The sequence below is a fragment of the Dipteris shenzhenensis genome, chromosome 21 (genome assembly GCF_047967505.1).
Source record: "Dipteris shenzhenensis isolate YYH24624 ecotype China chromosome 21, Dip_SZ_1.0, whole genome shotgun sequence".
In the NCBI taxonomy this organism is placed as follows: domain Eukaryota; kingdom Viridiplantae; phylum Streptophyta; class Polypodiopsida; order Gleicheniales; family Dipteridaceae; genus Dipteris; species Dipteris shenzhenensis.
Window position 1 is genome coordinate 43835840 of NC_141616.1, and position 14124 is coordinate 43849963.

The window sequence follows — 14124 nt, forward strand, 5'->3', positions numbered from 1 at the left end:
TCTGGCTGGTGGTATGCTTTCCCTATAGACCATCTGAGCTGATGTGGCTCTGCTTGGGGTGTTTTTGGCTATTCTTGCTCTTCTTCATCAACCTGTTCAGTAGATGACTATGAAATCGGTGCATTTATCTCCTGTGTGTTTGAGATTTTCCATTCTGAATCCTCATCAAATATTACATCTCTGCAGATAATGACCTTTTGGTTGATGGGATCATACAACTTGTATGCTTTGCTTTCTTCACTATAGCCAACCATGATGCATTTGCATGACTTCGCATCCAATTTCCTGCGATGATCATCATGTATGTGGGCATATGCTATGCAACCAAATATGCGGAGATGCCTGATGTGTGGCTTATGTCCAGTGAATGCTTCATAAGGTGTCATACCTTGTATCAATTCGGTAGGAAGTCGATTAAGCAAGTAGTTTGCAATGGATATTGCTTCTGCCCAATACTGATTCGCAAGATGCTTCTCACTAAGCATTGCTCTAGCACTGTCTGCTAAAGTACCATTCTTCCTTTCAGCTCTTGCATTCTGCGGAGGAGTATCTGCACATGTGAATTGTTTTCGAATGCCATGACTTCTACAAAAGTTCATGAATGCTGAAGACATGTATTCACCTCCTCTATCTGATCTCATGACTTTGGTCTTTCTACCTGTCTGATTTTCTACCATGGCTTTGAATTCTTGAAATCTGGAAAAGACTTCAGATTTCTCTTTCTGAAAATAGACCCAACAATATCTGTTGTAGTCGTTGATGAAAGTCAAGTAGTAAAGTGAACCATTGATGCTGTGGGTCTGGGCATAACCGCATACATGTGTGTGAATCAAATCAAGAATACCTCGTGCTTGAGAGGTACTTCTACCAAAGTTGGTTCACTTTTGCTTGCCAAAGCAGGATGCTTCGCAAACTTTTCCAAGAAACTGTAGCTTTGGAATCCCAATTGTCATATTTTGATTCCTAGGATCTAACAAGTATTTGAAATTAACATGACCATATCTCTTGTGCCATTTTGTAGATAGTAGCATCTGTTGCGGTTGAGCTGACATGGCATGCTAATCTGGTGTTGTAGCTAGCATTCTAGACAAGCGTCCTTCCTTTACACCTTTTGCCACTGACTGACATCTTTTGGATTTATCTCTAATAGTGCATTCATCTCCGTCAAAGATGACTTAGTAGTTGTGTTCCATCATTTGACCTATTGACAAAAGGTTATTGTTGCTGAGCTTCGGAACATAGAGCACATCTTTCACCAATCCTTTTATACCAGTGAAATTGTTCATAGGGATAACACCTGTCCCTTGAACTAGATTCGGTGTATTATCTGCTGTGCAGATGACATTCTTTTGACCTTCTAATGGTTTCATCTCTGTGAACCATTCTTGATGATTTGTCATGTGAGATGATGCATCATTGTCGGTGTACCAAGGATCTTGATCTGCTTGGTTGACTTGATAGCTCAAATCCTCTTTTGTATTGAAATCAATATCTAGGTACACTGTATCAGTCTGTTGCATTTCCTCATTTGCAAAAAACATATTCCCATGTTCATTTGCAAAATGACTGTGACTAGAATGTCCACCATGATGATTTCCTTTGTCACAGAAATTCCCTTGATTGCTACTAGATTGACCACCTTGGTCATACTGCTTCTTGCGGGGCAATCTCTTTCATAGTGTCCAAACTTGTGACAGTAGTTGCACTGAATGTTTGACACATTGGTGGATGCATTCCCTCGTTCTTGGTATCTTCCTCGATTGGAATGATTTCCTCTTTGTTGATGGTGATGTTGCTGAGGATGATGCTAGTGCTAATGCTGACTTGGCTGATGACTCTATTGCTGATGATGATTACCACTTCTCTGGAATGATCTACCTCTACCTCTGCTTCTGTCTAAAGCTGTGAATGCATGATCATTAGAATGACCTTTGCATGCTTGAATGGCTTGCGTCTTGAGTTCTTCACCAAGTAGGACTAACTGAAGTTCTTTGAGTGTCAGAATTTGCCGCCATTGAATGGCAATGCTCTGGACTAGATTCTTGTATCTCTCTCCTAGCCCATTCAAGATGACTTGAACCATTTCTGCGGGTTCATAGTCTCTCCTGCTACCGCAAGTTGATTGTTGTAGTCTTTGATCTGGAGTACGTAAGCATGACCAGTTTCGCTGCTGTGAAAACTTTGGTTAATTTGGTTTCTCAGTGTGAGAATCCTAGAAGTGTTCTTGGACTCGTAGAGAGTTGCAAACATATCCCATGCTTCTTTCGATGTCTTAATGGTGTTGAGCTGTCCTAGCATGACATCTTGCACATTCTGCTGGGTAGGATCTGCTACAGGTGTGGAAACTATTTGTGTAGCTGTAGGTCCCGCTCCTAGTGCTGTGACAATAGGTGAAGTAGAGCTACCTAGATTGTCCAATGGTCTAGGTATAGATCCATCAACATACTCCCATTTGTCATGAAGTACAAGAATGGTCTCCATTCGGTATTTCCATGTGCCGTAATTGGAGTTGTCTAGCTTAGCAGATGTCACCAGATTGAGGTTGCTAGTCATAGACATGGTGCAATAAATGTACTCAAAGTGTCGTGTAAATCACTGTATGAATCAATTGTAAAACACTGACTGTGGCAAGTGAAATCTGAACTGTCGCGGTGAAGGTAGAACTGCAATATATAAAATCAAATCTATGTTACAAGGCTTGTGGCAAATGATGCTAGGAATAGTCAAGAGGCTTTATAAGGCTGAAATGATGTGCACAATGCCGTGAAATAGCCAAATAGGCTTTACAATGATGGCATGTGTGAGTGAAATCAAATCATGTGCTATCTGCCCACTGAACAATCGGCAATGCCTCTGAACACTCTGAAGTCGGCTCACTGAATTGATGAACGTCGGGTTTCAGTCATATTTTTCCCTTGCATATTTGAAAATTTAAAGGAAATCCATCAATATTCTATATGGACCTTGTCCCCCCATACCCTAGATTTTGGACGAGGGTAGTAACATAATACATAATGAGTTGGTGCCCTAGGTGTCTATTTGTGTAAGATACATTTACTAATCAAATCGATTGTGTGTGTGTGCGCATGTGCATGCGTGTGTGCATGCGTGCATGCACGCATGTGCACATGCATGAGTACGTGCATGTGTGCGTGCGTGCGTGCATGCATGCGTGTGTGCATGTGTGTGGGTGTGTGTATGTGGGTGTGTGTGTGTGTGTGTGTGTGTGTATGTGGGTGTGTGTCCCACCCACAACCCAGAGGGTAAGACCACACCTACTAGGGATAATAAGTGGATTTGTATGATAAGTGTCAAAAGGAAAAAATAATGCCAATAGTAAATGCATAAACCACTTTTGCGAAATAGAATTAAATGTCAATAAAAAATCAGGCGAATCACAACATGACTAGGGATCATCCATGCTAAAGAATTATCCAATGGATGTGAATTAATTGTATGGAACTAGCCCTGACCAAAGGCTACTTGGAAAATCAAAGTGTGTGGTTAGATCAAAAAGTCCCATCAATAATTGCGCCATACAACTAATTCCATCGATTGGATAAAAAGTTAAAAAATGGAAACATATAATTGAAAAATGTTTGAGACATCTAAGTTGAAAAATGCAAATAGAGTTTGCAAAAATTTTGATCAAAATTAAGAATTTTTAATAATATTAAGTTTGGAAAACATAATATTGTAAAAAGACGTTGAACCCTCAGGCAGTCCAGGTTCCAAGGTTGGGGTCCACTTACCTGCCACCATCCAAACAAACTAGGTGTTAGAACATCATAGTTACGTTTGGGTAGACAGGTAATGCATGTTTTCCCCAGCTTGTTATCATTGTTTTCCGCTAATAGGACGGTGACGCGCCATGGGGCTGGACTACCTGGCACTGGCCGACAGTTTATGAGAGGGACACATGGTGCCACGAGGAGAGAGGCCAGGAGTGGTAGCAGAGGGAGAGGGTAGAGCATGCGACCCAAGAGGGAAGAGGGAAGAGGGCAAATGGAAACATAGCATTGTGAGGAGAGAGAAGAGGGGAGAGAGACACTTGGCATTGCGAGAAGAGAGAGGATGGGAGTGGTAGAGGGAAGAAGTAGAGAAAGGAGGAGATAGTATATATATATATATAGATAGATAGATATATGCCTTAACTAAAATGGCCATACCTCCCCTCCCCCTGCCGGGCAATTCGCTAGCACCTCATATCCCAATCTACTAATAGTAAACCATAATAGATCCTTCTTTCCGCACTTGAGCTCTTGTAATAGCATAATATCTGTATTTACCCTATGCTATACAGATTTACCCCTTCTGCTTCACTAGGGTACAACACCCCCTACGATTCCACGACATAATGGCAACATGCCTTATTCCTTCCCTTGACCCTCTCACCACCAACCTGCTAGTTTGCAAGATCCTTCTAAGCATCTTGAAGATATTAGACCTATTCTCTTTGCCTTGGCCCGGATCTCGAGACACGTCCTTGACCCTCTTAGATATCGACTTTGACGAAGAGGCTCAAACATTTTGAGAGCTTGGCCCAAGCAATTTCTTCTCTGCATGTCTTTCTTCCAACATCCTCTTTCAATGATTTGCATCCGATAATTCTTCTTCTAGTGGATCAAATGTTAGGAGAACCTGAGGGACTTCATCATTATGCAACATGCATTCAGACACTCCTTCACACTGATTCATAGTTTTCTCAACATGTTCATACAAGTGAGACATGGGGGAGCTTCATCCTTCTTGTCGACCATCTTCTTGGCTCGATTCGACCTAGGATCCACAAATGCAAGCTTTGATCCTCCCTAGACTTCATCATGCAACACTTCTTTCAATTTTCCTTTCTTACCCAAAACCTGCCAAGGTTCACTCTCTTGACGTCTATCCAAAGGCAAGCCCTTAGTACCCTTGATAGCATCTCCTACTTCCTTGACTCTTCGCTCTTCATTTGCACTTCTTGTCTGCTTCTGAATATCTTCCTATGAGCAAGATTGGGTACCTTCATTCGCTTCACCCACAGCCAACTTGGTATTGATAGATCTTCTCGAACAATTTCTCATAAAATGCGAGCTCACACGGCATATGTAACTTGAATTTGGAAATGCCCCAAATCGTACCTATTACACCATTGCCATATCATTTGGTAAAGCCACCTCCACAACGTTCAGCAGGTCTTGGCTCTTATTCCACCTCTAAAACTTTGTTGTAGATTTAGTCAACAAAGGCAGCAAAAGGACTCATCCCAACAAAGCCACCATCCTCTCAAACTGTCTCACCCAGAATCATTGGTACATTGGGAAAATCAACCCATACAGGACACTCATGAAAAATAAATTCATCAATACTAAAGCTCGGACTCCAAGGAATGACCAATATGGTAGCCAGTGAAAACATAAACTATCTGCCAACCAATCCATCTCTGAGTTTCTCTAAAACAAACCGAACCAAAAAGGACCCCTTATCCTAAAACCAAGAAATGTAGCCAATTTGAGGAATATCACATTCAAAAGTAACTCTTCCAACTCAACCATTAAAAGAATTCTTCTAGTATAGAATTGATACAACCCCGCTTGGCCTATCTCGTAAGCTATGGCTTAATATCCCCCAAATTCAGTCTACCTGTAACTACATATCAATTCCCATTCTCAAACCAAGGTTTCTTGGCCACCTCTATAGCCCTCCTTTCAACCTCTGCCTGAAGAAGCTTCGTAGCTATCTCATCATCTAGTTCACAAAACCCAGTACCAATTTTTTTCCCCAGAGTGTCAACATATGATGGTCACTCCATCTTATGATCTGCTTCACCACCCTCCACTGGATCTCGTGCTTCCCTGCTTTCTAGCGACCTTGATATTCCCTCTCTAATATCTTGATCTGACTCACCTAACACCTCAAACATGATCCATACTCAACAATCTTCACCACTCTCCTCTATCCATCTCAAGTTCTTCCCTTGCGATCCCCAAGCTGAGTTTGATGAGCAAGACAAGACACTCATGCACTCATGCCCTCAGCTGTAACCTCCTCAACCACCAGAAAACATGTTAATTGTCTCAAATATAATGATTGTTAGGACAATGATTGCTCGTCTCACACTTTGCTTGGCCAATGATTGCTCTAGTGTCATACTTTGCTTGGCCAATATATCAAATGGATGTCAAAAATGCCTTCTAAAGTGGTCTTTTAGATGAAAAAATCTACAAGCAACAATCAAAAGGATGTGTAGTCAAAGGTCTAGAATAGAAGTCTGAAGGCACTCACTATGTAAAACCCATGGATATCATGTGTGTTCAATAGAAGTCTCAAGGCACTCACTATGTAAAACCCATGGATATCATGTGTGTTTAATAAAAGGGTTTTAAGTACCACTCTCCTCAGCCTTCTTCTTTGCTTGGGCCTCACTATGCCACTTTTCTCTAGAGCAATGGCTCTATTGAGGAGTTTCTCGTAGTTCCAAGATAAGGTTACTATCTTCAATTATTGGAGATCCATGTTCTATTGTTAAATATACATGTATACACATTTTTTCATTGTTTGTCCTACTCAATTGATTGATCAGGGCTCTCGTGTGTACTACAATCTTGAATTGTCTCCCCCTTCTTTAACTTTAAATTGTTTAGCTTGAATAGTCTCCCCCTTCTTTTGCTTGGTGGCTACGTAAAGCTTCTCTTTTTTAGTGAACGGTTGAGAGTAAAAGTAGAGAGTAAGCTCCTCGACCTAATGTTCTACTTCTCAAGGGTAAGAGTAGCATCAAAGGCGTGCAAGTCTAGGGATGCATCATCCACCTTGAAGCATTTAGCTAGGTGGGAGCCTAATGTTCCTTGAGAAGACTTCTCTTCTCTAGTAGAACTACCTAAGGGGCTATCACTCTGAAAGCAAGAAGCCTTCTTTGTAGCAACTTGTGCTTTTTCCTAGTTAGATTATTGAATACAAAAACACTTTTAGCATAGCCTTATTTTCTTCAAACCTCATATTTGAAAAATTATACTCTAAATGGGTGATCATAGAATCTAAAGATTTTCCTTCATTATATGGAGGTAAATGCTTCAATGAGCTTATAAAGTGTGTCAAAATTTTCTAATTTATAAATATTTGCAATACTAATTCCACATATTCTCAAAGCATCTTAGTCACAAATAATTGAAAAACTTGCATTCTTTGTGCATTATAAAACTAGGATTTGGCTACCTGTTAGGGTTAAGATTGTGTGTGCACGTGTGTGCGCGTGTGCATGTGCATGTGCGTGTGCGTGTGCGTGTGCGTGTACATGTGCGTGTGTATGCATGTGTGTGTGCGTGTGCACACGTGCACGCATGTGTGTGTGTGTGTGTGTGTGTGTGTGTGTGTGTAAAGAAATAAGTGTTTGTGTGTGAGATACATTTACTAATCAAAATTTATGTGTGTGTGTGTGTGTGTGTGTGTGTGAAGACTTGACAAAACCCCGTTTCATAGTGAAATGAAAATAATTTATGTAATGGACACAAAAGAGTAAACTACTCTAATTTTAACAAAATTTTCTCAACTATAGAATGCATGACTGTACAAACAAGTTTTGCTTCGATAAGTCATGGCAAGCATCAATTTTATTAAAGAGGAGAGTCTGCATACCTACCACCATCCAATAAGAAAAACATGGTAAGAACCAACTTAAAACTTAGTTGGCAAGACAAGTGTCATTAACACCCCTCCCTTGTTATCAGGGTTATAATAAAAATAATAACTTAACCATAAACTTATTAAGCTGGATGTAAACTTATGAGTGTAAGGTTGAAAAGAGTGATAATAATGGACAAACTTGGGATCACTAAGGAGGGGATAACGACAAGGAACAATAGAAGAGGGGTTTAAAAATATTAGGTAAAGGAAATGAAAAAAAGGGGGGAAGCCTTCAAAAGGATAAGGGGTGGAAGAATTAATCTGATCAATTAAAATGAATTATGCGCATTTAAGGCTTGTAATAGCTTTGGAGCGACATGAAGTATAACTAGATTTGCGACGGCAGGCAATCTTTCCATCATGGAGAAAGTAACTACTAACCCGAAATTGAAGCTTAATCCTACTATTTTATCAATTGTTTAAGGAAAAAAGAGAATGAGTAAAATAGTGGACATGAGACGCAACAGTAACGGACCCGATCCTCCCTGCAAATGTTAGGGGTGATGATTTATTATTGATTTTATGATGTCCATATTTTGAAAGGAGAAGTCTAATAAATACATGAATAAGGCGATATAGTAACTGATCCTCATTGCAGTTTTTACAAGATTGTCACACGAACTACAACCATATGAATAAAGGTGTAGTCATCCTTCAATCTTGTATCCATCTTGGATTTCCTTGCTCCCTCGGATCGATAACATGCATTTAACGAGAGGAATGTTGTAAGAATTTAGATTGAAAACAAGAAATTTTGAATGGACCATTAATTGAAAATATTTATATTATAATATATAATTATTATAACCACACATAGTGTGGGCGAGGAGGCGGTGCGCTTCCTTCCCCAAAGAGTTATAATCCGAGGGAACGGGCCTTTCCCTGGGTGCCAAGATAACGCCAAGAATATAAATGCCGAGAATATTAGCGCCGAGGCTAAGTCTTGCGAATGGATAAGAAATTGGCATATTACCTGAATGTCAATAGTCGTAATCGTAGTCGAACGCCGAGAGACAATCTCTGAAAAATTTGATAATGTGACCCTGAGAGGATCTATGTGTGTCCTTGAGCGGGATGCCTCTAACATTCTCAGATCGTTCAGTAGACTCTGGACATCACAAAAAGACAACTATCATTAGAGGAAGTCCGAAGTAGAGCACGTAACATTCTCACTCTCCACTTAGCCAGCATTACGTGCCTCTCGAACCTCGAGAAAATGGGAGTTTGATTACTATAGTAAGTTGAGCTTTTAGGCTTGCGAGAGTAGAGCATAAGGTCCTTGTGAGGCTCTCCAAAGCTTCACATGCCAATAAGCCCAAACTTGCAAATCAAGTAGACCATCTCTTCAAATCGAATAGGTTTGAAATGTGTATATAGTGTTTTTATTGTGAAAAGCACCTATATGCTTTTAGTGCTTCACGTGGCTCAAGGGGGTGTGAGAAAACCCAAACATCTCCCTAGGCTGCCTCCCCGTGATAAACAACTCCAATGTTTTTAAGATTAGCTTTGAGTTTGATTTATTTGTGGGAACTACTTTGGTGGACATGTACACAAAATGTGGGAGCATTGAGTGTCTTCAATGAATTGTGGCCTCATCGTAGGATCTTGTGGTATGTTGTATGTGCAAATTTAAGAGAAAGGTCTCTCCCCAAGTAGCAGCTTTACCTTTGTTGGCAACGAAACAAGTTTGGATATCGAAAAGGAGGTCCATTCACACCGAGGGGAGCAACCCGTCGTAGACGGTGACGGTACAGGTGTTTGGAATCTGTGCTTGCTTGAGCAAAGGCTGCCACGTGGAGGTGAGAACCATGGTGAAAGAGACACGCATCGATCGGCTTTTTGGCCAACTTTATTTCCCATCTGAGACTTCCCATCGTGCGGTCGTTGCTGGAAAGAGGTCGTAAATCTTGAGTATAGACGAGAAGCAGCTGAGAACGAGACAGAGAGTCAAAGAGGAGGGAGAAGAAAAGAGAAAGCTGTGCGAGAGAGAGAGAGAGAGAGAGAGAGAAAAGGGGGTAACATAACATCAGGGAGATCAAACAGCAGTAGCAGTTGCGCAGGGAATTATGGCAGCTAGACAAGTAGGAATCGCGATGGATTTCTCTGCCAACAGTAAGTATGCCTTGGAGTGGGCGTTGAAGAACATTGTTAAACACGGCGATCACCTCATCCTCGTCGTAGTCAACAAGAAGGTGAACGAGACGGGCGAGGTACATCTCTGGGAAGACACCGGTTCTCGTAAGAATCTCTATTCCCCTACTCCCTTTCACAGCCTGGGACATGTTCTTTCTCTGTAACAGGTGCTGCTCTTTTCTGATCATCTTCTCTGTGGCTACACCTCTTCAGCTCTCATTCCTCTCCCCGATTTTGCATCTCCCGGTGTCTCCAAGAGGTATGGAGTCGCCACAGATGCAGAGACGCTCGACTTGCTGGAAGGCGAGGTGCGGCAGAAGCAGGTATGAACCTGGAAGATCAGAATACCACACGCCTCAATTTTTCGTTCGAATCTAAGCGGACCGTGCAGAGTTGTCAATGATTTAGAATCAGGGACAAGAAGCTAACTTCACGTGCATCCATGTCTGGTTTGTGCTCAGCTCATAGTGGTCTTTAAGATCTACTGGGGCGATGCAAGGGAAAAACTCTGTGACGCTGTGGTTGATTTGCCGCTAGACTGTATTGTAATGGGTAGCCGAGGCCTGGGGACACTGAAGAGGTATATTTTCATGCTCGAGTTCCTTTTTCCTGTGGTGCAGGTGCTTCATTCCGATGTCATACTTGTTTTTCTATTCCCCTGTTTTTTTCTGCAGGGCGTTGCTGGGTAGTGTGAGCAACTACGTGGTAAACAACGCTCCCTGCCCTGTCACAGTCGTAAAGCTCCCCGCCGACCTCGGTGCTGTTGAACCTCAGACCAGTTAATTTATGTGTTCCTGGCCTGCAAGAGTTTCCTGAATAAGGGAGTGTTTTAAGTTGTATTGTGAGCTTCTTTGCTACGATGTATTTACATAGTCCCTAAATGAGGAAATCTGTAATCTAATATGCTTATAGGAACGTATACACAAGCTTATTTTTTCATACCTCAGGTTATCCATTGTTTTATCTCTGTCATGTTTCAGACTTAGGCCCTACGTTGTTTCTCTTCACATTATCGTCTTAACTTTGAAGTTGATTTTCGGGAACAACTCTTTGCAGAACTTATAAATCACCGTTTCACTATGTTGAAGTCTGAGGGCGGACCTGAATGAACTAAGCAAGAAAAGACAAGGGGAACATCTAGTTTTTCTTCCTGATTGTAAACTTGGGTTGCTTTCTCCCAGTTCTCTACCCTATACCTTTAGCCAGGCTGCCTAACACGGCAAGTAGAATTACAAGGTCTGTCCATCGTTGTTTTCAAGGGCTGTTAGTATACACAAATCTAGTACACAAAACTATAGAGACATTGTCCCTTGTAATCCTTATGTTTTGTGGAAATAGTTCTGAGCACATGATTGGGAAGTTCTGCCCAGCAAAAGCTAAGGTTATAGCTTGTGACATTTATACAAAGTGCACGCCCTGAAGTGTCTCAGCACTTTTGATGGTAAAAGTAATCCATATACGGATGTCTTATTTTCCAATGCACTTTGTAAGGAGCAGTATTTCAGTGTGGCACATCGAACAACTCTGGGAGTTTCATGGTCTTACAATGGGCCTGGGCAGGCTTGCCTTAGTCTAAACAAAACGAGCTGATATGGTTTATGAGTTTCTTCTGAGGTGCCCAAGAATAGTTAACAACTTGTGGTCTTTTTTCCTGTGATGGTGCTGGCACTGGCATTATGTGTGTACGTGAAGGTGTGTGGATGTATGGAACCTATGCTGCAACAGTCAAGAGCAAAACTGTTGTCCACAAGTGAAAATTTTTGGTTATCTATTTTACAGATGAATACAATAGACTTAGGGCCTTAGCACATGGATGGGGCTAGCATGGGTTTAGGATGGGAATATTTTTGTCATCATTACTCCCATCTTACACCCAGTGGTCTAGGTGTAGAGAAACGATAGGGTTTGCAGTGGAGCGATCAAAAAATAGACAATACTCAGACACAACTGAAGAATGAAGAACGGAGCTCAGAAAACATAGTGCATGTCGGTAATATGAAAAACTGAATACAAGAACCTCAAGCTGTCGTGTCTCAAGGATCGTGGCTGAGGTGAATCGGAAATATGATTCCATGTACAGAAACTGTAGAAAAGATAGCAGCAGAGGGAGCGTAACGCAGCCCTCCGTGTAGCTCGATGATGATGAAGATAAGGAGCAGATCTAGAGTAGAGGAGCAGAAGAGACAGATCTGGAGCAGGAGGGGCAGATTTGGAGCAGGAGGGACTGCAGCAAAGGATGGAGGAGAAGCGGAGCAGCTGCAGGTCCTGTCCTGTACTTAAGAGTGTGGGGGGCTAGTGCCTTTATAAGCCTGACCTAGCTGGTCAGCCAGCTGGTCGGTGGGCCTGCCAGCTGGTTGGCCAGCTGGTCGACCAGTTTTGGTCGGTCAGACCCGTGTTGGCTGCTGGACAGCCAGACCCCTGCTGGCTGACCTTTTGGCTGGATTGCAGACTGGTATGTTTGCCCCATAAATTGGGGATTGCTAGTTGCTTAACACCCCCTCTCAATGGCCAATTTGGAGGGGCAGACATTGTGTGCTTGGAGCTTCGTGTAGGGATGTCGACGATGGTGGTGGCTATCCCTGTGAAATGCCCAAGAGATGATCACAAGAGGAGTGCCCTTGCAAGGGAATTGTTCACTTCCTCAAGTGCCTGAGTTACACGTATAATCAGTAGAAATAAGAACACTGTGAAGCTCGAGAGAATAAGCCACCCCCTCTCACCACTGAAAGGTGGAGGAAAAACAAAGGTAAAGAACAAATATCTCGTAGCAGCACTGATAATCCAGAGATGGTGGGATTCCGCCAAAGGAAGAGGTCGTAGTTGAACAGTGAGCCAGTGTGTGCCCGATCTTGGACCTCGGGAGAGAGGAGTCTATCCTCGCCTCCATGAATGTAGAAGATTCGAAACAACAGTCATTAAGACACATCTGAAAAGAAAGGGTCCTGCCTAGGGAGAACTTGTAGATCCTAGAAGTCGATGCCGATGGAGATCTGGCAGAGGTGAAGGATCATGACCTTGTTCGAAGGAATGGGGAGTGTCAAGCCTGAAACCGAAAAGGGAGGGAGGGATGGGAGTAGAAGATGGAGGTTAGAAAGGGAGGGAGGGATGGGAGGAGTAGATGGAAGTAAGAAAGGGAGGGAGGGATGGGAGTAGAAGATGGAGGTAAGAAAGGGAGGTAGGTTCTCTCCCATAGTGCGCAGCGGAATGAAGAGGGAACTGTACCTATGGCCTCCATGGAGAAGCAGGATCTTTAGATCACCAGAGATCTGGGGTCTTTAGATCACCATGGCTCTGATACCATATAGAGAAACGATAGGGTTTGCAGTGGAGCGATCAAAAAATAGACAATACTCAGACACTACTGAAGAATGGAACTCAGAAAACATAGTGCCTGTCGGTAATATGAAAAACTGAATACAAGAACCTCAAGCTGTCGTGTCTCAAGGACCGTGGCTGAGGTGAATCAGAAATATGATTCCATGTATAGAAACTGTAGAAAAGATAGCAGCAGAGGGAGCGTAACGTAGTCCTCCGTGTAGCTCGATGATGATGCGGGCAGTTCTGGTCAGCCAGACCTTTGCTGGCTGACCTTTTGGCTGACCTACAAACTGGTATGTTTGCCCCAGAAATTGGGGATTGCTAGTTGCTTAACACTAGGATTTAGAATGGGAGCAGCCACTTTTTCTCCCATCTTGGACCATGGCCTCTAGACCCTAGCAGCCAGAATGGGTTCCCCTTTTTTAGGGATTCAAAAGCGTGGAAGGATGACATGTGTCCTTGTCCCCACAAGGTCTCCACCTCAAAACACATGAAATGATGCCATGTGTCCTCTTCCTCCTAAACCCATCCCTAGTTCTTTTTTTGTTAGCACATGGTGGGATGGGAATAGGATAGAAATATGCATGGGACCACTTGGGACCACCTTTTTCCATTCCCATCCAATTTCTTCCCATGTGCTAAGCCCCTACCATTAATCTAGAGCAAGGGAATAGGACACTTGGAGGGTAACACATTTGCTAATATTTGTGTACAATTAGGGTAATTGGGTGTGCGCAATCCCATGCATGTGAGTTTACCTTTGGTCATATTGTCTCATGGGGAAGGTTCCATCTATGGGGGTGCCTTGGAAGAATTTAAGTCTTTGAAATTATTATAGCACCCCCTCAAGGTTGCTTGCACACCTTGGGGCCTCCCCTAGTCCCCTCTCTGTCTCGTGTGGATGCTTCATCCTCCCTACGTCCTGCATTGTTAGGGAATGTTCCCCATACACCTTACCACGTGCCTTTTGGGGACCTTACCCCATGAGTTGCTCACAAGGCAATCAAGTCA

The 14124-nt window shown here is 42.6% G+C and overlaps 1 protein-coding gene across 1 annotated transcript; it reads left to right on the forward strand.

Moving 5' to 3' along the window:
• Positions 1-9537: 9537 nt before the first annotated feature.
• Positions 9538-10736, forward strand: LOC147888904 (universal stress protein PHOS32-like). Its single transcript, XM_087392467.1, has 4 exons — positions 9538-9900; positions 10009-10118; positions 10257-10375; positions 10470-10736. The coding sequence occupies exons 1-4, from the start codon at positions 9729-9731 to the stop codon at positions 10576-10578; spliced, it is 510 nt and encodes a 169-aa protein (XP_087248593.1). The 5' UTR covers positions 9538-9728; the 3' UTR covers positions 10579-10736.
• The last annotated feature ends 3388 nt before the right edge of the window (positions 10737-14124 follow it).